Below are 26,769 nucleotides of genomic sequence, written 5' to 3' on the forward strand. Positions count from 1 at the left end.
TATGATACTTTTGAATGCAAAGCAAACTTTTAATATGACTTTTGATTGAAACGTTATTGTTGCGATTTTGGCACAATTTGTATCATCGGGTTTCTGCAGTTATTACAATCACTCAATAATCATATACCGTAAAGGTTCGCCTATTGGCGCATCTGGGCTCCTTCGCCTTGTGGTAACTTTCATGTACGAATAGAGAGTTCTGTCCTCTGAAAATCCTAACAAGAATTAAGGGTACGTGCCCTTATTTGCTGGTGGAATTTTTATGGGAGGGCACTTTTAGTTTGTGCCTAAAATTGCAGTTATGTCAAAGGAGCCCATGGTGCCATTAGGCGAACCTTTACGGTATTTAAGGTAATATATGTTTTATAATATAAATTATATCAATAATAATAATTAATAATAAATTTAACTTTGGTATAAATTACACGTATAAAAATTAGGGAGTTGATCAAAATTACAACCTCCCATCGCGACTCAAACATCCGTTTCTCTATCTGTTACTTCGTCTACCACAGTCCAATTTATTCTAAACTCATTATCCGACCATCTCTTTGGTCTTGATGTAGTTGTCGGTATAAACCCATTGTCATCTGCACCTCGGTGCAACCACAAAGCCTGGACCGGTCCGGCATACTCATCAAATGTATCCATTTCTTCTGTGGCAATTTCATTTAAACAGTTCCCGTTGGGTATCAGCTCATTTTTGGAAGAGTTACTATTCCTGTCCATAGTTTGTCCGCCATCGTGTGGAATCACTCCATTAGCTATGGGTGTTTCGAGAGGTTCTTGTGACGATTGATGGGAACCAGCCAGACTTTCACGGTCCAGTTGATCTTGTAAAGTTAGTGGAGTTGCAGAGGGATGATCTTTACCATAGACATTTTGTAGTCTGGCGTAACGCTTTGACATTATGTCGTACAGTTCGTCTTTGTGTACATTGCCTTCTAAACGCCGGTACCAAATCATGGCCAGAATCATGAAGAAAAACATCTCCACAATGGTCACTATGCTGTCGATATCTGCAGAAAGAAGAAAGCAACATACAAGAGTGTCTGGTTGGTTTGATTGTTTGACTGACAATGATAAAAAGTACTATCATGATCATGGAAAGTAAAGTACCCGGTCAAGAAGCATTATTATATTTTGTCAAAAACACTAGATTCTGACAAGCTCTTTGTTAATTTACATTTTTCATGTCGAAGGCACATATAGAAGTGTTCATTAGTTTGCCTCTCAATGTGAAAACCATCATCCCCTTTACACTGACCAAAGGAACCCCCACAATGAGTGCCAAGATTACTTGCCCTCTTTTATCCGCTTATTTTTGACTTGCAAAAAGTAACTTCCCCTCCACATTCCTGTCATTCAGCCAGCAAAGCCATATCCCATTTTACACTGGACAGTTATAATCATTGCAGAGTCTCCATGCAAGTATGTTCTATCTAGTAATAAGTAGTGGACAGATGGCCTTGTGAGGTAACACTTACACATTGCTCGCAATCCAGGAGTAAGCGGCCCTTTGCAACCAATCACACCACCTGCTGCCAGAAAAGTGATTATCAATGTCTGTACGTTGGTAATAACGAGTGCCATCTGGACAGTGAAGAACTTTGGTCGTAGCTTGAAGTCTTTGAGAGGATCTCTTGAAGTCTTGTATAGGATGATTAAACCTTGAAGAGCTGTTATAGTTGATATGGTTGCAAATACTGTAAGCCAGAGGTAAGCACTAGACACTGTAAACTGTGGATATACAAGAGTGGTCAAGAAAGGTCAACATTAAAATGGCATAACGGACACCCGTGATAACGATAGAGTATCATCCCTCACGTCAGAAAAGAAAAGCGAAAGTTATGATGTTTTGAAAAATAATTGAGGAAAGTTTTATATCTTGAAACATGTAACTTTTGTTTAAAAAATCCACAACGACTCTAGTTTATATGTACCATCGAATGGAAGTTGGTTGCAGAAAGGAAACGCATTATGCTCTCAAAGTCGAACATCTTTGTTTGTAAAACTGCACTTTCACAAATGAATCCAGGATGACCTTCGGTCATGAAAGTAAGAGACCGTGCAGCTCTAATATAATGCGACTTATTGTCATATTTTGGCCTCGGTGCTAGTACGCTGTTGATCGCAACAGATCCACAGAGTGTCAAAATGTACAGAAGACTAAGATTATTGATCTATTGGAAATATAGATGCACCAATTATTATAATTTAAAAATTGTAGCCTTTTTCCAAGTACAAAGATACTTTTTAATATATATTTAAAGAGTAAACCTGACTTTGACAAGCATAATTACATGCTGTGATGTGCCCTGAGTAATTTGATTTAATTTAATTATTTAACTTTGTTTACAAGCTGAAAGTATTTCATGAGATGGGAAACCCCCTTGTATTTTGGAATTCCCCCAAATTATTGTAAACAAAGTCAGAGCTATGTTTGGAACTTGGAAAGCCCTAGTTCATTATTGCACCATTAGGAAAACCCCCCAGGAAGTGATGTAATGTGAATGTGTATAATTAATCTTGGGAAATCCCAAGATTGCAGCAATGTTGTGAAAATGTGATTGAAGTAATGGTTTATTAATAGATGATGGGTTTTTTGCATGAGTACTGATATAAAAAGCTGAAGGCTTTTGTTGGGACTGGACAGAATGTCATGTGAGATTGAAAACTCCACATGTGTGTGATGGTCTTCGTGCTTCAAAAAAAAGAAGTACATTTAACCAGTTTATATAGCCAATAAATGAGCTAATTTTAATACAGCAACGAAGAAGACAGCGAGCACACAAAAGTGCTCTTCCTCATCAAAGGATTAAAAGTTCTTCTGTCAAATTGCTGGCGTTTGCTGGGTTTGTGAAGGCCACGCATCTGTCAAAAACAGCGGAGCTGTGTTAAAGAAACCTGTTCCCTGGAAAGAGTGATTGGTGAAAGAAACACCATTTTTGGAGAAAGCAGCGCAAGGAGATACATTCGTGGAGATAGCAGCGCAAAGGAGATTGGAGGAAGCATCATCATTTTCGTATGAGGATTTTATACGCAAGGATTTATAAATGCAAGTGTACTATGGACATCGCTGATTTTCGCAGGACAAGTGAATAAGGATATTACATCAGTCGTCCAGAACTTTGCAAGAACTCTAGAATCACCAACAAGAAGACCGCTGGTTAAGTACCTATAGTATAAAACTGATTGAGTGATTTTATTGTAATTGTTGTTATAATGTACCAAGCATACTTAGTTTTCAATTAAAGACTTAGATTATGTTAGCTTAATCAAACAGTGTATTTGTGTTGTGCATTAGTGTGAGTTCGGGTAAAAGGTGATTTTGGCCTTGAGTCAAGTACGACTCGTAACAAAAATTGGGGGCTCGCGTCCGGGAAAATACACTGTAAAAAAAAGTTAACATTCATTTACTGAGTCTTGAAAGTGAAAGTACAGTATGACAGAGTTCAAAGCAGAAGAGTTTATTGAAACTATAAATTGGGAGAAGTTTGATGAGTTGAAGAAGCCTGATTTATTGGCATTTGCCCAACATTTGAATGAGAAAAGGAAGAATTGATGGACGAAATCGGCACACCACACACAGCAGCCATGCATTTGCCTTCAATGAGCCCAGATCTAAACATATATAGGAGACTTATGGGACATCCAACAGACGAAGGTCATAAACAAAAAACTGAAAAAAAGAGCTGACAAAGAACAACGAAGAGTGGCATATCGCCATGATACATTGAAAGGACAATCAAATACATAAACGAAATCAAACGGCGGGGTGGCTTGATTGATACAACCCGAAATGGACATTTTGTTCTCTGACATAATAATGACATTTCGAACGATTGTTGGTTACTTACATCTCCTGGTCTATATGTCCCATTTGTCCATAATACGGTTGCAATAAACCACAGGAACGGTTTGACAATGGCTACTTGAAGTACAGCAGTGCGTGTGCGACGAACAAATTTGGTAATGTTCTTTCTGTATGAAGATAATGGTTATAGAGTAAGGATACACATTAGTTAATGTAGAGCTTTGCGTGCTAGCTGTTTATGAAAACCTGTTTAGTAAGAGAGAGGTGAATGGGAATAGGAACAAGAATATAAAGATTACGTAAGACAAGAAAACGGGGAGAAGGAAGAAAAAGATAAGAGGGTACTTCGGGCTCGGTCAAAGTGCCCGACATTGCAAAAGTCACCATTCCAATGTATTTCCCACCGAGATTGCCCTGCACCAAAGTTACAATCCTGGAAAAAATGTGTTGGGACACTTGGTTGATTTTCATCTTCCTCTTCATCCACAGTCACGTAAATTTTGACGGACGTTTATCAAACAATTTTCTATGTGTAGTAGCTTCAACGCTCCTGTAAGTTCTATCCCTTCCCTCCATCACCAGACAATGTTGCAGACTCCAAAACGGAGCCTGATGTTAAGACCCCGATCAACATTGGACGCGAACTAGGGGTATCGATTTCAGTGCATGGTTATAAAGTGTCACAACACTTATTTCCAGGATTGTAGCTTTTCGTTTTCATGAATTATATAGGACATCAGCATCATGATGTCTGAATCTGATAACGTTTCAAACCACCAAATTGGGACATTCCATTCAAAATCCACACTACCCCTGTTGAAGATTTAGCTAAAGTATTTCGCATGCAGATGAAGTATGGGTTTCTAATAATGATAGATAATTGGTAACTTTCTTTTGAAATACTCATCTCCAGTTGTGGCAGATATTTTTAAGTCATATACAGGAGAGTATATACTCCCTATGTGGAGGACTTTTCCTAAATCTTCCACAGGAGTTACCTATGCCAGGAAACACATAAAATAGGAACACGATTTTTAAAAAAGAAGGTGGAACATTGTCCCGAGCATAAAAGAATAACATGCCCACATGATCCTTCACTTTTAGACTTTGCCACAGGCCACAAAAATAGAGTGGTGAAATGTTTTACTGGGAAGAACACAGCATTTTAAATACAACATTAGGATGACTGGGGAGCACACAATGTTTGAGCGAATACGAGGAGCTCAGAGAAATATGAAATTTCCATCCGAAATATTTATATTCCTCAATTGCCCACTGTTGGTGACACGGTCTGGTCCATGGGGGCCAAAGGCGGCAAATTTGAAACCGAGATAAAGGTAAAAATATGGAGTAAAAAACAATAAAAGACATAAGAAAATAGGCATAAAAAAACTTCATAACTTTAGATCCAGGTATGCTAGACCTTTGGTGTCTTCAGTAAATGATAGCCTATTGTATGTATAATGTAATAATTACAGTAACTCGAATTTCCAAAAAATTAGCCCCTTTGGCCCCCATGGACCATAACCCAAGCTATGTCTGAATTCTTTATTTACTTACTCATTAACAGTAGTTTTAGGTATACAGCATTTGCAGCAACATAAGCATGGTGGACTAGCTATTGGAATTTCGATACCTTCTAGAATTTTTAGCATCTTATCACGGCCGCCATAGTAACTATTGATTAACATAACGAATTGAATCAACGCCACTGACATATATCTGAAAAATAACGACAAAATAATAACGAAAAAGAATTCAATATTTACACATGAAAAACGACGGTAAAATGATGATTTTATAATTTCACTGATTACACAAGATTAGACATGTCCAAATTTGACTACGAAAACCAGGCACGGTTGTTTGAAGTGGCCATTTATTATTATTATTATTATTTTTCAAACAAAACATACAATTTTAAATTCTAGACCAGGACAATCCCAACAGCTATCATACTAATATACACATATATTTTTAAGCTATTTGTAATATAGATTTTCCTTTCTTTATAAAATCTTTTTCTGCCTTTTTGTGGTCCTTTTTATTCTATAAATTGTATATTTGTGTGGAAATTGAGGGCGCTATTTATATAGATTTTAAGTTTAGTTTCGCCCAATAATATGAATTATTCCTTTCATTTCATGATAAAAATGTTTAAGAAAATTTCCTTGATATGTGTTATTCATTTTTCTGATGTTTTAATGTCATTATACAAGTGTCTACCCCTTACAAAGATGCAAACAAGGGTGAGAAGGATGTACCAATGTTTTCACCCTGCATTACGGCATACTAAGACGCGTGTGTTTACGCCCAAACGACATAAACTAATCGTAGATACACCATTTGCGCTAATTTCAATGATAAATGTTTTTACCCCAGCACCTTACCCGGGGTAGGACCGATCATCAAAATGACCATAGAGTGGATTGGTAAGGCCCACCTTTGGTTTCTACAGTAAAATACATGATTTTCATTTTGCTCTTGTGAAATTATTCCAAGAGATAATGACTTTTACCGCCGGGTTTTTAACTTTAGGTTGAAAAAGGCATTCCTTTCATATTTTGGAGAACATCCGGTGCTCGTAGAATTTTTGCCGAAAATCAATATTTTGCTTGCACTTTCGTACATAGCCAGAATTTCCCAATTTTGCGCAAATTATGACGTCATAGCGACATTATATGGGAAATGATTGTACTTATTTTATTATCTCGTAATTTGTGTTACAAAACATAATAATAAAGTGCAGAAAACATGGAACTTCAATTCAATTTGCATTTAATTAAAAAGCTTCCTTTTTATAGCAGTATTTGCTAACCAGGCGCAGGTCATGTTGTGTCAAACCTTGACATGAATTTCCCCTGAAAATGTTAACGACAACGATGGAGCCAGATTTAATCAAAATATAATTACAACATAACATTGAAACTTCTCTTGAAATTAGGAAGCTTTTCAAATTTCCTCTCGACTATATGCTCTAGGACTGCTCTTTAGTTTATTATTTGGTTCGCATAATGATATGTGAACGTTAATATTAAATAAAGCATGTGTATTGAGCCCGGAATTGAGAAAGAGAGAGTCATTTCATCACGGAGTGCATTTTACATAAATAGGACGACAACATATCAACATTGGGTATATATGATTCAAAATGCGAACATATTTGCGTAACAGTGTGCATATTTGTGACGTGTCATGTCCAAAGGAGACACTTTTGGGCAGGTTATCAATTTTGTGGTTTTTATATATCTTAAATAAAGAGATATTTTGCTCCACAACGCCGTTTTCCCAATGAAATCGGACATTCCTAAACGAAGATATTGAGTTCGTAAGATATGGTATTATAAAATTGGAAATTGAGATATCGGCCTTTAAAAATATTTGAGAGTAGGAATTACCTTGAAAATGTCTCAAAATATACAAGATGCCAGTTATATTCCGGTCTGAATCTATCAGACAATATTTTAAACATTAATAACATCACAATCTTGCAACAAACCCAAATTGTGAAAAAATCCCCACCGGGCAGATTTTTGGCTATTTCTCCATTTACGATCCTGCCCAAACGTGTCTCCTTTTGACATGACATGTCACATTTATACCGTATATTTCCCCATATTACGCTCTGGTCCAGAGTGTAGTAAAATGTATACCTATATATATATTATGCACTTTAATTGTGGTAGTGCTGAGCGGTTGCGAGGTTGACGGTTTGACCTATGGTTTGACGTCTAGCAAAGGTGTAATTTGAGAGCGACGGAATTCCTGGTTGTGGAAAACCAACATTGCTATCAAAGTTGTTGTTATTTCTTTGAGTGTGTTATCATGTGATTTCTCGTGCTGTTGTTTGTCCTTGTGTTAGCTTTGGTTTGCTTGTTATTTTTTTGTAATTTTGAGAACAAAGTACAAAATATGGTTCAAGCATGCATTTAAACATATTTATTCACCAATCTTTGCACAAGAAAAATGACAATGATACAAATTAAAGGGAATAATCCGAAATAATTAGGGTGATTACATGACTGATGCATGCTGCGCTTGAACCACATTTTGTACTTTGTTCTCATAATTACAACAACAACAAAATGACTGTGACAATATATCATTAATATCAGCAAACAAGGAAAAGAAAACATATTTTTTCAAAAATTTAAGACTAAGCTGATAAGAAAGTAGTCTATTGTGTACAAAAATCAAGTAAAATACTTACATTTGCGCCGTAAACTTGGTGATAATAGCTGCTCGTGGAACAAGGAGAGACAATAGTGATGTGACAGAAAACACCTTAATAAAGGAGGAAATAACATTATGTAATATTGTCAGTTATAATATAATGCACAATTCAAACTTTTTTCCAAAAAAATACCTAAAATTGCAAGGTCTTTTTGTGAAAAAAAAATATCATCAATACAAAAGGTCAAATTTTTTAAACGATGGATGGCTTTTCCTCCCAGCTACATGCACTTACATACATATCATTATATTTATAAAGTTTACTTCGAGGACTTTTAAATATCAAAAATACCAATTCTGAATAATTTGCCATTAAATTTGTATTATATCGCAAATTTCAAAAAATCTAAATTATTTTATGTCAGAAGGACATTCCTCGTACTCAGAATGCAAATTGATGTGTTTGGTGTGCTCTCATGTCCCACAAAAAATACTGTGCAAACTTTGCTATCAGATCTTTTAATTTCCAGATTCATTTTACTGCCTAAAATTACAGATAACAGATAGGCTTATATCTGTATGACATTTTCTGCCTGTTAAAATTAACCAAGCTATACATATTCTAATGGTAATAATGCCAAACCATACTCACTGGATAAATGCCCATTATAAATGATAAATGCACTTTTCTTCTGCTTGGTATTCTTTTACAAATATAAAATTCTCCTTCGATGAAAACTAGCACAGTGAGTGATGTTAATAGAATAGCCATTATCATTATAGTCATGGACGCAGGACTCTCAACTATAACTGCAGAAACAAGAAAAAACATGATTAATGATGTTTTAAATTTAAGACGCAAGTTTGTATTATATGTAGTTAAAATCTGTCAATCTCAGTTGCTTCAACAACAATTTATTTAACTTTCTAATTAGCCTTTTCGAAATATGGCGGACACAAATAGGGTGGCGCTGCACGAAGTGGGTAAAGTCTTTTGAATTTGCCGGGTTTTACCCAACTTGAAGACTGTCCTCCTTTTGTGTACGCCAACTTCGAAAAGGCTAATGCCGATTTACGTCTAATTTCTCAATTGCTGAGATCTCAAAAATGAAGTCAGTCATAAGTCGTCATGGTAGATGTTTGGGTTAAACGAGGGAACTACTTGATCATGACGGCTCACCCCCCCCCTCCCGTTCTCTGCAGTTCTCTTCATAATAATAATAATTGTAAAATTATCACGTGAATCGTATTATTTACAATAATCCGATTACAAAATTATCACTTCGACATGTAAATGTTTTATAGTAAAGTTTTTCCTATAGCATTTTTAGTATTTTTAAGTGGGTACTACACCCCTGTGGTAAATTTGTGACTACTTTTGCATTTTTCTCAAAAAATAATAACACACTGGTAACAAAAGTTATGTATATTATTGGGGCAAGGAATCCAATTACTACACTGAAATTTCAGTGAATCAAGACAAGCGGTTCAGTATAATGATAGGAAATGAGGTACATCCTAGCGGTACCTTATTTCTTATCATAAATAACGAACCGCTTGTCTTGGGTCACTGAAATTCCAGTGTAGTAATTGGATTCTTGCCCCTATAATATGTATAACTTTTGTTACCACTGTGTTATTAGTTTTTTTTTAATTTGCAAAAAAATAGACACAAATTTATCGAGGGGTGTAGTACCCCCTTAAGGGGGCATTTTGCTTGTGATAAATGTGTTTCATAATTCCACGGCATATCAAATCAGTAGCTTGATATAGTTAAACATATCGGTAAAGTTTACATAGTAATTTTATATGAAAACACTGACGATGAATAAATGAGCTAATAATTAATTGACTTTCGCTCTTGGCAAAGTTGACTGACTCAATCGATTAGGAAATCTTAAATTATACACGTCATATCGCAGAAATATAATTTTTCCTAAAACGCTTAAGGTCTAGTCCCTTCTTCAAATAAGATTTATTTTATCTTAGAGAAAAATATAAAGAATCTGTATACTCTGTTTTTAAAAGATTCAACAGACAGGAAAATCGGTTTAATTTAAAAATAATCCTTAAACAAAAGCAAATATTTAGGACGAAAATATATTGGCAAGTATTATAGTGCAGTGTCGTCTTGATATTTGTGATTTATGCCAATTTTATTATGCAAAGCATAGGAAACACTATTATAAAATTCGATAATATTATGGGATTTTAGGCACCGCTCCGGGGTAAAACTATTAGTTTGCTGTATATCATTATTAATTTTGACTAAAAATCCAAATTAAACCAACATTTGAGTGCGTAAAAAACGTTACATTTTTTAAATTACAAATTGATAAAAAAAAATTCGGTCAACTTTCCCAACAAAAATGTGACGTAAAGTTTTTATCGGATCAGCCTGTATCACTTAGCTAACATGTACACATGAACATGCTAGGAGTTCAAGTCCCGGGTTCAAGTTTGGCATTAGGTGACAAAATTGTATAGTACTAGCCATGTTTGAGACGAAGTTGATTGCCGCAAGGGTTTTGACTTGCGCTTTTCAAAGGTTTGCATGGAATGCGTGCCCATGCATATTGTCATGATTATTTTGATCCCAAAGGTTATCTGATTAACTTTACAATTACATGTCATTTTGTCACTTTCCCAGTCTATACTATACTATACTATAAAATCAGTTGAATAAAGGGCGTTATACTTAAGGGCGCACAACACTGGATACTACAATAAGTTATAGAATAATTCATTATTGTTTTAGGTAAGAACCATATAATGTTCAGTGTATACTAGACACTGTATTCTTTACTCGGGCTCTAACAACCAATGTCGAGGACTCCAGAAATAAAATATACTATCAGAGCAAGTCCCCTTTCTTTATGTTCTACGAGTGAAACCAGATTATTTGGAGTGAAACATGGTGCACTTTGCCACTTTGGGGATCAGATACTTTTGACTTTTTCTCTGTAACAATATCTTTCGTACTGAATACTGGTATAATAATTTATTGTTTTCCAGTACACACAACAGTATCATAGACAAGACAAGACAAGACAAGACAAGACAAGACAAGACAAGACAATGGAAACGTAATATAATGTATTTAGTCTCATGTTCTGCGGACATGCCCCCCCCTGACAAGGGAAACAATTATAGTACTGAAACATACGTATCAGAGTGGTTAATTCGGTGCCAAATTGCGATTCCAAAAATTGACATTTTGTGTTGTCCTAAAATACCACGCATGCAAAACCAGGTAGGTAAACAATAATAACTCGGTATTGAATTTGTCTAGCAGAATTAATCAACCATCAACATGCAGATCAAGGTGAAAACACTTTCATACATGTATATAAATAGATCTACCAATGATTGCAGACACAAAAAAGCGAACGAAAAATTATTGAACACATTTCACTTTTATCAATTATGAAATGTTAGCACCATGCAGCAATGTTCACAGTAAATTGAATGCCCAGGATCTTTTTTACATTCTTTGACTATAAATGACAAATATCGACATGATCGATGAGTTGCGTAAACATGTAAATACAGAGATGGTCAATATCCGATCATTTCTATGGTCTTATACCTATGCCTTTCTTAAACCAGTCGACTTTTTGACTTTTAAGAGATGGTACCGATGATGACTTTTGTGATGAATTTTGTGATATAACTTTACAAGATAATCCGTGTCGTAGGTCATTAATTCAGTATAGTTATAGTTGATATGATATACAGGGTGTATCAAATAAAAGTAAACAGTTTGAAAAAGACCACTAAAAAGTATATAGTATTTGTTCAAAATGGGTTTCATTCAGTGGCTATTTTTGTGAGAAGGGTGAAAATGTAGTTGCTTAATTAGTTGATTAAAATTAGTTAAAATAGCATGGAAATCACATGTTGGACCAATTTCTTTACAGTAATTAACAGAACGCCTTGCAGAATTGTTTGGCAATCGTGTGGTTGCTTTGAAGCACAAGTGGAATGGCACCCAAGATCTTCTGATATTATACCTCTTTTGGGACCATCTGAAGTCAAATTTTTCCACAAGTCCCCCTGCAGACCTTGATGAGCTATAGCATTTTGAACAAATACCTTATACCATTTGCTTTTTAATCTAGTGACATTTTTCAAAATGTTTACTTCATTTTGATACACCCTGTATAGACACTTAGACATCACATAATAAACCCGTGGATTCATATCATGACTTATATCCTGGGCTTATATCCATCTAATCCCATTACTTGGGGATTATTTTTTACGATTTCTGCGTTTTTAAATTTGTAAACATACATCATGTGTTAATGGCTATGTTGAATCCGGATAAACATGATAAAAGCCAATAGTTTTATGCGATACAGCGCTATACACATCTCCACTTACCAGCAAATAATTGTTCCGAAGTTGGATTCCTTAACACAAATGTGTTATTTCCACAAATATTTCTTGTCGCCATTTTCCTTCACTAACAAGTTTTTAACATAAAATATATAAATAAATCCTGGTGTAGTACCGTGCTTTTATATCACTCGATAGTTATATCTTTGTTTTGTAAGTCACCTCCTTAACACGAAGACGAAACATTTCATTGTACCTGCATGTAGCAAATAAACAAAAGAAAACAATATTGTTCGTAAGATCAAAAGCAATATTTTTACATAATATTTAAAACACTGGAACTCATTTTCAAAAACTGCGTCTCTCTCTATATAACATATGGATTGAAATTGTTGCAGGTTCGCCATTATCTAGTGTACAACAAATTGTACTTCCGTGTGTTGATGCTTTTTAAATATTATTTCATGATTTGTGACGTGTCATGTCAAAAGGAGACACTTTTGGGCAGGTTATCAATTTTGAGGTTTTTACATATCTTAAATTGTGAATAATATTTTTAAAGGCCGATATCTCAAATTTTATATTACTATAACTTACGAACTCAATATCTTCGCTTAGGAATGTCTGATTTCATCGGGGAAGACGGCGTTGTGGAGCAAGATATCGGCCTTTAAAAATATTATTGACAATGTTGAGAGTAAGAATTACCTTGAAAAATGTCTCAAAAAATACAAGATGCCAGTTATATTCCGGTCTGAATCTATCAGACAATATTTTAAACATTAATAACATCATAAATTCACAACAAACCCAAATTGTGAAAAAAATCACACCGGGCAGATTTTTGGCTATTTCTCCATATTTACGATCCTGCCCAAAAGTGTCTCCTTTTGACATGACACGTCACATTTATTAGTGGAGCATAGCATCTTCTCTCGAAGATTTGATATGCTTTATTTCTTTTTATATATATCTTTATATATTTGTTGTAAATCCTTGTTGTCACAGCTGGTTACGGCTCATTTTGCACGAACTAAACATCAGTGACATAACATTTTGTGCATAAAAAATCGCATCACGGATGGATGATTTGGCCTTTATCCTGAGTCCGAAGTCTGTATAAAGGTCACATCATACTGTCGATAAACCTTGGCAATTTGTAAATTAGTATCTACATCCAACTTGGACATTATACTTTCACTAGTACTTGTTTAAATATGTATGAATTCTATTAATTGTTTGGTCATATATTCCAATGCAGATCAAGCCCACATGCAGGTGACTGAGTAAATAAGAATACATGTACATATTCCAATACATAACAATGTATCGATATATTATGGCCGAATTCATCTATATTCAAATATATATTGTCTAGATACAACTCAATAAAAATGAAGTTATTTATGCAGTTTCTGAAACACAATTATAATATATTCTTAATACACAGATGGCTGTAGATTGAAGACCAATCAACAACAGATAGATAGCATTCTTTGTTTTAAAAGGCAACAGCAAATACAAATATTGAAATTGTGAAAATATAGTGTGTTTAGTTCGAGTGTTTAGTTTGTTACAAACTAAACAACGTTAGCTTGTTTAATACCGTATCATTCAGTATGCAAGCACATAAAATTTAAATTAAAAAGCATTAGGCAAGTAGCATACATTTGAACGTATGTGAACGTATGGCTTTTCATAAGATAAGTGACGATTTTGTGCACAAACTTACGAATAAAAAGTTGCTCTAAAATATGAATGTAAATAAAATTGAAGGTATCAACACATAAGCACATTCATTTTAGAATAACAATTGAAGAAAAATGCTGTCGAAAACAAAGAACATAGTTGGCGGCAAAATATTTTACACACGACATTTGACAAGTTCAATGACTTGCGTAAACACATCATACCCACACACCCATGTCCCGGAACCCCTGTATATATACCATATGCAAGACATACACGCACATCCCCACCCCCACCCCTACATACCCCCACCCCTACATACCCCCACCCCACCCCATCACACCAACACACATCTTATATGACATGCATACGCACCCCGATACGCACGTGTTATATCCTTTCCTTTCTCCAGTTTGTAAACACTGCTTTCAAACCCGAGTTGCAAACGCATATGGTAATATACAAAGAACTTCTCGCAAAGACATGAAGCATAAAATAATATATTTGACTGCTGATGATAGTACTATTAATTATTCCTACCTTGTCATGTATTCTCCGTAATAACATTATCATTAAAATATAGTCAAGTTAATAACGTAAATATCCAGAGAAATCACATTAACGTGTAGTCCAAGTAATGTCCAGTAATGTGAATGACTTGACACATGATATGCAGTGTGTTATAAATGTGATCTATCTGTATACAACAGAACTCTCTGGTCACACACTTAGCAAATTATTCGCTAGGCAAACAATGGGCTAGTTTCAGAATGCTGGCGCACAATAGGTTGGAATTGGGTGAGAGTTCATGCATTGTAAGTGACTGTACACAGTTTATATTTACCACCAAAATCTCGATCGGAAACCAACTTGTGGAGCGAATCGATGATAAGTTAGGGGCCATAAATTCGATAAAAGTGTCATTAAATGAGAAGTTGATGAGATTATACTCTTCCTTCACCTGGCGATTACAAATATTGCTTGTGGTATCTTCTATCTTAGAATTCGCAAAAATTTAAAAAATATAAAAATGTTGCGGAAAAATGATAATTACTAAATGATATAAACATCTCAAAAAAGTAACTAACCCCCCTTAAAAAAATGGCCATAATTAAAACAGGGGCTATTGTATTACAAATCTGTAAAATGCGTTGGAAGCAGCATTTATGTCTGCGCATTTTGACACTTCATTTGATACGATAGCCCAGGAAACAATAAAACACCGGTCAATTTAATGTAGTGAGGTCCAGATTTGAAAGTTGCACTTACATACAAATTTTTACAATACAAAAACACTCAGATATCATTACACAGATTTCCTTCCATTACACTGAATACAAAATCAATACAATTTACTGCAACTTTCAAATCTTGGGTTACATATTGATTTAAATGTACGCCGTGACGTCAATATTTAGTCAATTGTTACAAATGAGGTGTCAAAATGTGCAGAAATAAATTCTGCTTCCAACGCATTTTTCAGATTTGCAATATAATTACTCGTTTTTGAATAATTTTTACTTTCATTGCTTAGTCAACTAAATTAAAAAAAGTAAAAGCCCAAGATAGAAAACAAAAACCCTGTTCTACCGGCGGGCGGACCTTTCAAGTAGGGTCGGTCACTCGGTCTTTTTTTCGTCGCCTAAGCGGTCATCATGTCCATTTTTGAGTATATCAAGCTTTATTTAATACAAAATCGTTACGGTAAAACGCTTGAATATGCAGTATTTCAAACAATATTGTTAACACAAAACATGCTAGTTTTGCATCTTTGATTTGTTTCTGTTCTAATTACACATAACATGATATATATAACCCACAATTCACTCATGCAGTTTTCCCACTAGAAAAAGAGAACTGTTGCTAGCAAGACGATCTAATGTTTAGTTCAGTTTTTTAATAATTATCTGTAAGAGCATTTATGACAATCATTAAAATACCAGTAGAATACAGAGTAACCTTTACCACACAACAGAAATGTTTGAAGGTAATAGTCGACCACAATGACATTGTTGGCATTATGTTAACTACAGAACGTTTCATAAAATATGTAACGGAGAAATGAATCACACAATCTAATTCTAATCTACATTTCTCAAAGAATTTCGTTACAATCAGAACAGCTGTAATTATGGTAATTTCATTCCTCGCTTAATGTTATAGCACAATCCAATGACGTGAAAAGGTAGGATTTCAATTTAAAAAAAAAAAGGAAAAAACCCTCACAATTATGACTTAATTTTGTTGCTGAAACAGGCCAACAGAAAGCCTCTCATGAGCCGCCAACAATAGACAATGTTTTAATCAGAGCTAACATGCATGATTAATGTACTCGAAACACCTGACAAGTTTCGTAGTAAATACTATATCACTTCATAATATTTTCCTACGGATGTAAAAATGGTATGGATTAACACCAAATTTCCGTCTACATTTGTATACCATGAACTCTGCCTTCAATAATCCCATGAAAGTGGAAGTGGGACAATAATGTGTATTGAATGTTTTCGAATAGAAACCCCAAACCACATTCCAACCTGGGTGTCGTATTGACTTAAACTAGAGCTTATAACCAAATTAAAAGGGCATTTCGTGATCCACAGCATCATCCCCCACTAGTCTTAAAAAATGTTGAGATGTGTATACCACTGGAAATCTTTGGCTACATAAGGGACCGTTCACAAACACTTGTAAGGGGGGGGCCTGATGCAAAAGGGGGGGCCTGAAAATTTTGACCCTCCTAAGGGGGGGCCTGAAAAAATGACCACAAATTTTTCTGGGAAAATTGAGTTTATATGCTTTTCTATGGGGTTGACCGATAATTTTCATGTCAAAAAGGGGGGGGGGCCTGAAATTTTCGAGGTCTGTAAAGGGGGGGGGGCGAAATATGTTTGCGATAAAATTTTTTTGCATCAGGCCCCCCTTACAAGTGTTTGTGAACGGTCCCTAATGTTTATATACAAATATCTCTTGCAGATTAATTCGTTTAGCAAAAATATCGTGAAATTTGAATTACACCAGAACGAAATTACCACACATTGTCTAAGGACATGATGGAGAAGTGTAATACACATAATCATGCATAACTCGCAAACTCAACTCGGAATCAACTGAAATTTTGGGAATAAACTCTTTTCGTGGATATCTGCTAAAAATGTCATAAGAGGTTGCTAAGATCACGAAATACTCCTTTAACACGGGACATTCAAACCGCTATTAACATTTAAAGAGGGTTTCTTTGTTGAATACATACGTTGATTGCTATTGGGCTATTTATAAGTTTAACCTTTCCCAATATGTACATGGGTAAATATCAGATTATATAACGATGTATTATTAATCGTCATGAATTTAACATTTACTACCATTCATAAAAAGGTTTTGATAAACATGGTACATATAAAACATTATGTATAATGTTACCAATTGAATCTCTCTATGAATCAGGTGGTTTTTTTTAAATAAAACAAAGGATACTGACAACCTAAGATTTAAAATGCATGACGAGATATTTATTCGAATGCATGATAAACATTAATCATGTTATCAATGAAAGATGAAGCAACTGGCAATGTTTGGACATTCAATATCCATGAGCTGAACACTCTCATGGATATTGACTGCTTCAACAAAATTTAAAAAAATGCAGGCCTATGTGTTGGTCAAATTTCCTTAAAACTTGAACATTTTGGAAATTCTCTTAATTGCGTTGATTTAAATATTTAAATAGAAAAATAGGGAAGTGCTTAGGGTAGAGATAGCGAATAGGATTATCGAATACTGATTAGTGGAATAATGGTTTAGTTATTTACTGTTATGTTAGCACTATTATTTGCTTGTTATCAAATGAAAAGATTCTTTTGGTTATATCAATAAAAGAAGAGCCTCCATGCACCTTTACACCAGCCATTCATCGCTACACACGATCTCATCTATAGTGTGCTATAATATTTGTAGCTTCCGGCATACCGAGTAGGTATTTGATGGATATTACAGAATTTTAATATAACATCTCTTTTCGATGGTATGAAGTGCATCTCTGTCTTAAATTTAATTAATCAAACTGACATCGTTTATTGTCTTAGGACCATTTATAGCCAAAGTCGCTGATTCAAGGTACGTAAATATATCTGATCTTAAAGATGACCTGTGTACCTGAAGACCTTTTCTCAAAATAGGGTTGTATTACCGAGGAGACATACAAACAACACGTTTATAATGAATATTATTTTAAGCTGACTTTCACAAAGAAAAAAGAACAATAAGCATTTTATGTCCCCAAAATACAATGCCCGTTACGCGTTGTGTAGAAACCTGTATGATATTGAATATCAACACTCAAGTAAGAGAGGAAAACCGCAGTCATGGTTGATAATTAACGGACATTTATACTAATTAAAAAGTGGAAATAAAATTTGTCCTATGCTTATTGTTCTTTATTCTTTGTGAAAGTCAGCTTACAAGAATATGCATTGAAAACGTGATGTTTGTGTGTCTCCTCGGTAATACAAACATATATTGAGAAAAGGTCTTCAGGTACACGGGTCATCTTTAAGATCAGATATATTTACGTACCTTGAATCAGCGACTTTGGCTATAAATGGTCCTAAGACAATAAACAATGTCAGTTTGATTAATTAAATTGAAGACAGAGATGCACTTCATACCATCGAAAAGAGATGTTATATTAAAATTCTGTAATATCCATCCAATACCTACTCGGTATGCCGGAAGCTACAAATATTATAGAGCTATATAACTGAGATCGTGTGTAGCGATGAATGGTTGGTGTAAAGGTGCATGGAGGCTCTTCTTTTATTGGTATAACCAAAAGAATCTTTTCATTTGATAACAAGCAAATAATAGTGCTAACATAATAGTAAATAACTAAACCATAATATCATGAAAAACAAAATGTAAGACTTGTAACATGTTAAGGGTCGCTTCGTGAATGAAAATCTAGAATTGCTGGCAGAAAAACGTCGAATCTGAAAAGAGAGTTGTTCCAATTATTATAAATCGAGTCCGAAATTACGGTCGCAATCAGTCTGATCGTGTATTTCAGAACAAACGTTGGCATAAGTAAATGATTGATAAGTACAATAACATCTATTGACAAGTGAACTGCTATTAATATTTAAGGGAATGAGTTCAAGGTCATTTAATTAACCCATCCTCTTTAGCTCCAAACAATAGTTGGAACAAAATATATTTTTATTACATAATAACTCATTCGTAAAAGTATTTGTACGACTTATTATGATGTTAGCACTACTATTTGCCTGTTACCAACATGACCAAATTTAGTTAAAGTATTCTTTATTACCAGTAAAATTCATCAAAACTTGAACTATTGATTAATCATGTTAATAACTATATATTATATAAACGCATAATCATACAACTCCCGTGAAATATGATTTCCAACATTGTATCACGGTTAGATGGTTAGTGAACAAAACATTTTGACATGATTGACTGACAAATTTACAAATAATGGGAATGATTTGTTCTATCCTTTTGGCAGCACATGACACAGAATTAGTAAATCTTTTTGTCTTTCCTCATTTATGTTAACGGCTCCAAAGTTCACTAGGGTAAGCGGTAAGCGATGCCAAATGAACGGCATTTATACATGCAATGTCCTTGCCTTTTAACATTAGGTGATTAGTCCAAGTACTTCATTATAAAATCGTTTATTGCTATTTAATGACAAGATGAGAGATTGGACTTCGAATTAATAAGGTATTTTATGAGCTGATGTGTCAGTGTGCAAATAATGATGCACTAAATGATACTGCTTACGTAAGTGATACTATAGAAATGGGAAAATGGAAGCGGATCATCTCTCACAAGGAAACTACTCGTCACCCATTCCAATCTATGAGGCATAGCCTCATGATACTTTCACGACAATTTGAGGAATGTTTCGGATGTTACGTCGCTTTGGATCCGAAGGGAAATCTTGACTTAAAACCCTCAAAAAACAACAACCCCATACTCTAGCTCATCATTGCTACAGATGGAATTAGCCATCTGCATGATCAGTGAATTAACCATTGGGGTATATAGCACGTGAGACATTCCTCTTATGGCTAAACGTAGTACGCTGCTCTACACCAAATGATATTATTTTCGGGTATGGTTTGTTTTTCGTAAGGCTCGTTAAGGCTTGTTATTCCGAAGAGTCATTACGCCAAATTTGGGAGTAAATTTGGGGTAATGCCTGATCCTTTGGAATAACGGACCTTCGGAATAAAAACCCTTCGGATTAACGGTCCTTCGCAGTATCAACATCTTTACCTATTACACATTATAAGGTCCTGTTAACGTTGTAGAAAGAGGAAAAGTAGTTGTAGTATTCAATGTTTTTGTCACATATTGTCAAGTACAGTTCAACCATCATGACCATTGAAGAATAGGGAAATAAGCATAATCGTGGAATGCTCAATCATTGAAGTACATTCCTGTTTTAATACGTGTAAACACATTTCATATTTGTTAAGCAGTAGTTATATTTACACTAGTTGTACTTTGATGGCATTTATAACGTTCTAAATCATCTCTCTATCTGTTTGATACAAGTTTATGATTGTGTAAACTGGGTAAAAGGTAGGTGTCCTGGTGACCTTCAGATCGGATGGGACTCTGTCAAAGGTATCTTTCACGTCTTCTGCTATTATTTCTTTATTTTCCAACTTAAAGCGTAAGCACTCTAACGTAGTCAACACTTACTTTTACAATATTACTTTTTGCCTGAGATATTTAAGATTCTAAAATTTGACGTATTCAAATTGTGAGAAGAAGAGAGGAGAAACTAACAAAGAGTACAATCAGTTTTGATGGTTATTGAAAAGCCTGCTTCTTCCAAATGCTACATAGGGTCTTCTTGAAATGGCCATAATTTATCATGTTTATTGTTATGTGACTGTTTATGGCATTATCAACCAATTAAGCGGATCTGTTGCATTTTGATATGCCAGTCACGTCCATAATCACTGAAAACTGATGGGTACCATTACCAATCATTTTGATACAGGCTGTATGTGAAAACTACTAGTACTAAGCAAACTTTGTTGTCTCTAGGCTCCTCTAAGATTTGCAATCTTGAATTGAAGTACTTTTTCCTGAGAGTCTTTTACAAGTTAGTTCGAGATATACTGCCATAACTTTCAATACCGTATACCTCGCAACTCTATCGAATCGGTAATGCTATATACTCGGACTATCATGTTACCTGAGTGAGAAACATCGAACCAATGCTAGCTGCTGACATTGTTTTGACAGCAAATGGCAAATAGACAAGAATTTGGTTTACAGCTGACACTCCTTGCTGATGAGTATCACTACAGCTGACACTTGTTGGATGCCAATGAGACTTAACATTTATCAAGTATCTTGAATGAATCTCAAATTGTATTGAATGTTATGCGTAGCAAGAATGAATGAAATAAATTGCAACTACATTGTACAAAGCAATAGGACATAGATGGCCATATTATCACAACTTCATCACTTCGACTACTTCATATTGATAAAATAATATATTTAAATTAAATCAAATATTAGGTATAATTATTGATAAAATAATTCAAACAGGAATTATATCTATAACATGTCAGATAGTTGTTGTATAATTATAAATCATATCCAACCTAGGGTAAAGTTGTTACAATTTTCACTCCATTGCATCAACTAGTGCCAAGATTAAATATCTAAATATTTATCTTGAAGGAGGGATCTGCTATTGCAACCGATGAGTGAAAACGTGTGGGACTATGGGTTTGATGCCGTATCTTTTACCTAATTTGTCTCATGTTGTGATATCAATATACCGATAATATATTATGGGAAAATGACTTTCTTGGGCTTGTATCATTTCATTTCCTATCCTCACATATATTAATTGTGTCTCGCATTGTCTTACGCCAAAGCATATGAACAATGTTTCTGTAATCATACGCGGCTTCTATCCAACAACAAATATTGTCCATTGATAACACGAATAAACGTTCCCCTTTACCTGACGAATTTTGGGATGAGATTGCCGTTATATATCCCTTATACAGTGCAATCCGTTTTTTATGTTATTTGACTGACTATATCATGATATGCTGATTGCTGAAGAAGTTTATCACGTGAAAATTACCATTGGCTGAATAACATCTTGCCTCATCTAACATCTTTAAATGTAGCGAGTAGCGATTCAGGTGTAATCGTGATGGCAATTGGACCGACCGAGGTAGTGGCGGTAAAATCTACAAGTATGAATCAATACCTGTTTCGCATGTTTCTGAAGTGTGTTAAACTGGATCAAACACAGCAATATGTTAGTGAACAGTATTGCATGGTTTGTTTGTTTTTGTCACAACATTTAATTTGTGGTTCATTCAAGCTAAGAAAATATACAAGGCACACAGTATGTTATGTAAAGTAGGTCTCGTTACTGAGAGTTCAAGGCGTTAGCAAAACCTCGTAATTTGTAACAAAGTGAACAAAATTGAGGCAAATTTTAATGTGCTCTCCTCAAAATTGAGGCAAATTTTAATGTCCTGTAAAACCTATGGTGCGTCACGCATTTCTTTTGATACTAGGGTTTATTAAAGTCTTTTACCATGTATTTAATTCACCCTGTACGTAAAAGGTAATTCTATTTAATGCTATAAATCCCATGGAATAGACATTACGCGAGAAGATTGAGCTAAATGGTGCTTTTTACGCATTAGCCAATTTAATTGAAGCATGCCTCCTTGATGTTAAATTGCATATTGGGTGAATAAAATAACAGTCGCTGATCAGGATAGGTAAATAAAATCTAAATCCGATGTCAAAATTAAGTCTGTCTTTGGACACCTTTGGGATTCACGTATGGAATTGGATGAGACACTTCACTCAAACGAATTATACTATGAAATGCAGGATGCATTGGCTCTACATTAATTTTGACACATATTAGACTTGACACAGAAAGAAAATGCATATAGGTGCTTTGGTCGTATTATACACAATCACGTACAAAAAATGAATAAGGAATTAAAATATATGATATATAATTATGAATTTGCAAATATTCAAAAGTCCCAGAACAACGCCAAATGTGGAATAAGACCCTTGACCTGTGGCTATACAGCTGGTGATCTAAATGGGTAACTCAACACACCAAGAAATAGCCAATTTTATCAAAAAGACAATGGCTAATATAAATATGAATTCACATAATATAAGTGACCTGAGCTGGTCTTCCTCCTGGATTTGGATACAGGTTTAGAATATATTGACATTATCCATTTATTATCCATTTGAAACTAAACAAAACAGAAAGTTAATATCTCCAGCAAAGGAGATAGGGAACATGATTTGGCATGGCTGACCTTATGGATTTCCAGGTCCTACTAAACTGACCACATCTAAAGGGAGATCATTATATTTTAAGACTCAGTGCAACCATTGTTCTGGAAGGGAATGGTTAGTTGGCGAGTTATGTGGTGGTAAGTTAAGGGCGAGTTACTGTTAGACCATTGGGCGAGTTACTGTTAGACCATTGGGCGAGTTACTGTTAGACCAATTGGCGAGTTATGGTTAGACCATTTGGCGAATTTAATTTGTAATTTAAATTAAAAATTTAAATTTACAAATGGGAAAAATTTTTGAAGTTGAATTTCTAGTTTTTGCATAATTGTAATACTCAATGGTGTACAGCATACGTGAACTTTAGACTAACCTGGAAGAGCTTTAATTACAGTAAAAGTTAATTTGATCATATTGATGTTATTGATTCCCATGATCTGTGCCATGAAAACACAAGAAACTATTTGGGTTTAGTGAATCTCACCCCCCTGCAATCCCCCCCCCACACACACACACACAAAACAACTTTTGTTTTTGTTTTTTTGATAGAGTTCTGATGCTTAGTTTAGTCATATAGTCAGAATGACCCCAAAATGACCATGCCATTTCTTGTCTTCGTTCTGTAATCATTCCCACCAAATGTCATGAACATACAACGATCTATGGCGATTTGACCTTGGATGGTCCTAAAATGACCTTGACATTTTTTGTCTTGCTTCAGTGTTCGTTCCCACCAAATTTCATAAACCTGCGCCAATCTATAGTGATTTGACCGCAGATGACCCTGAATGACACCAAAATTACCAACTCCCATGCTCTACCCTGCCCACCACACCTTAACCCACCCCAAGCTACAGTATAACTGCTTTCCTGCACTACACCACCACCATCTTAGCATATAATTATCCACCCAATGGTCTAACCGTAACTCTCCAATTGGCCTAACAGTAACTCGCCCAATGGTCTAACAGTAACTCGCCCATTGGTCTAACAGTAACTCACCCATTGGTCTAACAGTAACTCACCCAATGGTCTAACAGTAACTCGCCCAATGGTCTAACAGTACATTAACTCGCCTAATGGTCTAACAGTAACTCGCCCAATGGTCTAACAGTAACTCACCCAATGGTCTAACAGTAACTCGCCCATAACTTACCGTCACTTAACTCGCCATTTATCCATCCCCGTTCTGGAAGGGTATTATTATGTTTAATAAAAAGTTTTTGGTATTTTGGTATTCTCCTGGACTGAGATATCGAGGGTTGAGAACCAGAAAGCTGGAACTCACAGTGGTTTTCATTGTGAGTTACGGCTTTCTGGTGCTCAACCCTCGATATATGGGATTGTTATTGGTTTTCAAGGCATTCAAAAGAAAACACACATCATTTGCCATTATTTGTACAGGAAATTAACTTTTTGTTCTAATATTGTCAGTATTTTTCGTTGGTCACTTTGTGAAAATGATAAATGATCCCGTATCATATATTTTTTCGTTTTTCGTTATTATTTGTTAAAAGCCTTTGTATGTGGTTCTATATCTCCTAAACGATAGATAATCAATCACTTGGTTTTTGTATCAACTTATAAAGCAAACATATCTATTCTAAATGTCCGATATGGAGTTCTAAGTAATTAAACGGCACACGACCCAGCTTGATAAGCGAAGTAAATAATAGTGATGCGCTGACCTCTATGTGTTTGTTTACCACTAAATTCATCACTGAATCGTCAACTCATGCCTCGAGAATGAATCAGTATTGAGATGGGTTACCCCGTTAATGCCAAATATCATTTCCTATGGGCTTGTTCATAGCATAACCATTTGTGCAACCATTTATGTACGAAACAACCAGGTTTTTCATAGTTTCTTCCATTCAAATTTATACATTAGTCTTGTTAATGTAAGGACAACATCAGATACATCGCACTACAACACAGGTTTTTCATAATATCTTTCCATTCAAATTTATAGTTTGGTCTAAATGTGCTCAGCGTGTTTTCCACATCAGACTTGTGTTAGTATATAGTAATTAATATAAGTTGTGCTTTGTCTTTTGAACACAATGACAACATGTGATACATTCAAATCACCACTCATTGTTTTAATGATAATGTAAATGTATTTCCATTTGAACGGATAGGATATGCGAGATGACAATTAGGACAAGATAACGGATGCTATTAAGAGTGTTGCATCTTCCAGGATTAGCGTAGCTTTAAAATGTGCAACACATATTGCAAATATTTCCTTTGACCTTGAGTCAACTTGAAAAATGCGAAGCACAAAGTCTCCAAAATTGCCAACAAAATGTCATGTTTTCAGTCGACAATGATCACTTTTGCCCGCGCTTTTGTCCTCAGATTTAATACGTGTGTAAAATATGTGCTATTATATTTCTGCTGCAATGGCATAACAATTATACATTGCAAAAAGCTAAATGTCAGAATCCATAGTGTTAGCCATTTAGATGACTCAATTAGTCCTTCCGAGTTCCGAGGTGTTGCTTTATTGACTCTATGCCTAGTCTGTCCATATTAATTGACATAATCAAAATGGTATTTGAACTCTAACCTATATGAATGTTTTACTACGGATTTACTATTTTATAAGGTAAACATCAAAAGTATATATTTTAAATAAACGTGATTAAATAGTGATAAAAACCACAGATCCTGGATTGTAATGTAAAAACTGAACACGTAGGGTTATAATAAGTTAAGGTATTGAACCCTCAAAATTATTATTATTGTATGCCTAAACCAAATCTTGAAATACAATCAGGGAAAAATTGATATTTCGTAAATATGGGAAGCTATTAAATATTACTAGATTTGAAATATGACAGTGTGACAGTCTTCTTAATGACAAAATAGTGAAATATATAGTAAAAAGGTGGAATATCTGGTAATCGACGACTACATAATACGTACATAAAATATAGTGTCTATAGAATTTCGTCTCTCTACCCATAGATAGTGAGTCTCCTTCACTATCTATAGCTATCTTCTCTCTGCCAGTATTTTAAAGAATGGATCTCAACTTACCGTAATGTCGAGTGATCCAGTATATACAACTTCTTCCGAATTAAATTATTACATAAACTTAAACAATGTGTTTCAAATATTCCACCTAAGCATCTGAGATAAGTGTCTTATCGCTCCAATTGAACCATTCTCATCAGCAGAAAAACGGTAGTTCAAAATACTTGGTAATTTGTATCAATGTCCGTTCATGGCCGTTGTTAACCTGAAACTGTCGCAGATAAAATCATCATGTTTTCCTTAACAGCCTGCTATTGATGTCCGTGAATTTCTATTGGCGATAGTTGAACTGAATTTTTGTGCTATTCATTGAGGACCTGTCTTTCAGTTTCACGTCCAACTTAGCCCACGGTCATGTT

General features: G+C 34.9%; 1 protein-coding gene across 3 annotated transcripts; it reads right to left on the bottom strand.

Moving 5' to 3' along the window:
- Window positions 1-26,769, bottom strand: LOC140153051 (organic solute transporter subunit alpha-like). 3 transcript variants are annotated; one of them, XM_072175653.1, is made up of 8 exons: window positions 26,414-26,769; window positions 12,377-12,587; window positions 8,643-8,800; window positions 8,028-8,101; window positions 5,378-5,539; window positions 3,861-3,984; window positions 1,488-1,740; window positions 1-1,019 (listed from the first exon to the last, which is right to left on the bottom strand). In XM_072175653.1, exons 2-8 carry the CDS (start codon window positions 12,447-12,449, stop codon window positions 475-477), a joined length of 1,389 nt encoding a protein of 462 aa, XP_072031754.1. In that variant the 5' UTR covers window positions 12,450-12,587; window positions 26,414-26,769; the 3' UTR covers window positions 1-474. The 3 variants fall into 3 exon arrangements, with proteins under 3 accessions (XP_072031754.1, XP_072031753.1, XP_072031755.1); XM_072175652.1 differs by lacking the exon at window positions 26,414-26,769 and adding an exon at window positions 14,561-14,745; XM_072175654.1 differs by lacking the exon at window positions 26,414-26,769 and adding an exon at window positions 14,396-14,417.

The sequence above is a fragment of the Amphiura filiformis genome, chromosome 5 (assembly GCF_039555335.1).
Source record: "Amphiura filiformis chromosome 5, Afil_fr2py, whole genome shotgun sequence".
Lineage (NCBI taxonomy): Eukaryota > Metazoa > Echinodermata > Ophiuroidea > Amphilepidida > Amphiuridae > Amphiura > Amphiura filiformis.

Excerpts from the sequence above, each read along its gene's own strand:
- LOC140153051 (XM_072175653.1), bottom strand. The coding sequence starts at position 12,449 with ATGGCGACAAGAAATATTTGTGGAAATAACACATTTGTGTTAAGGAAT. Across the intron at positions 5,540-8,027 it reads ACCAAGTTTACGGCGCAAAT|ATATATGTCAGTGGCGTTGA; the intron begins GTAAGTATTTTA and ends GTTATTTTTCAG. Across the intron at positions 3,985-5,377 it reads CCTAAAACTACTGTTAATGA|AAAGAACATTACCAAATTTG; the intron begins GTAAGTAAATAA and ends ATCTTCATACAG.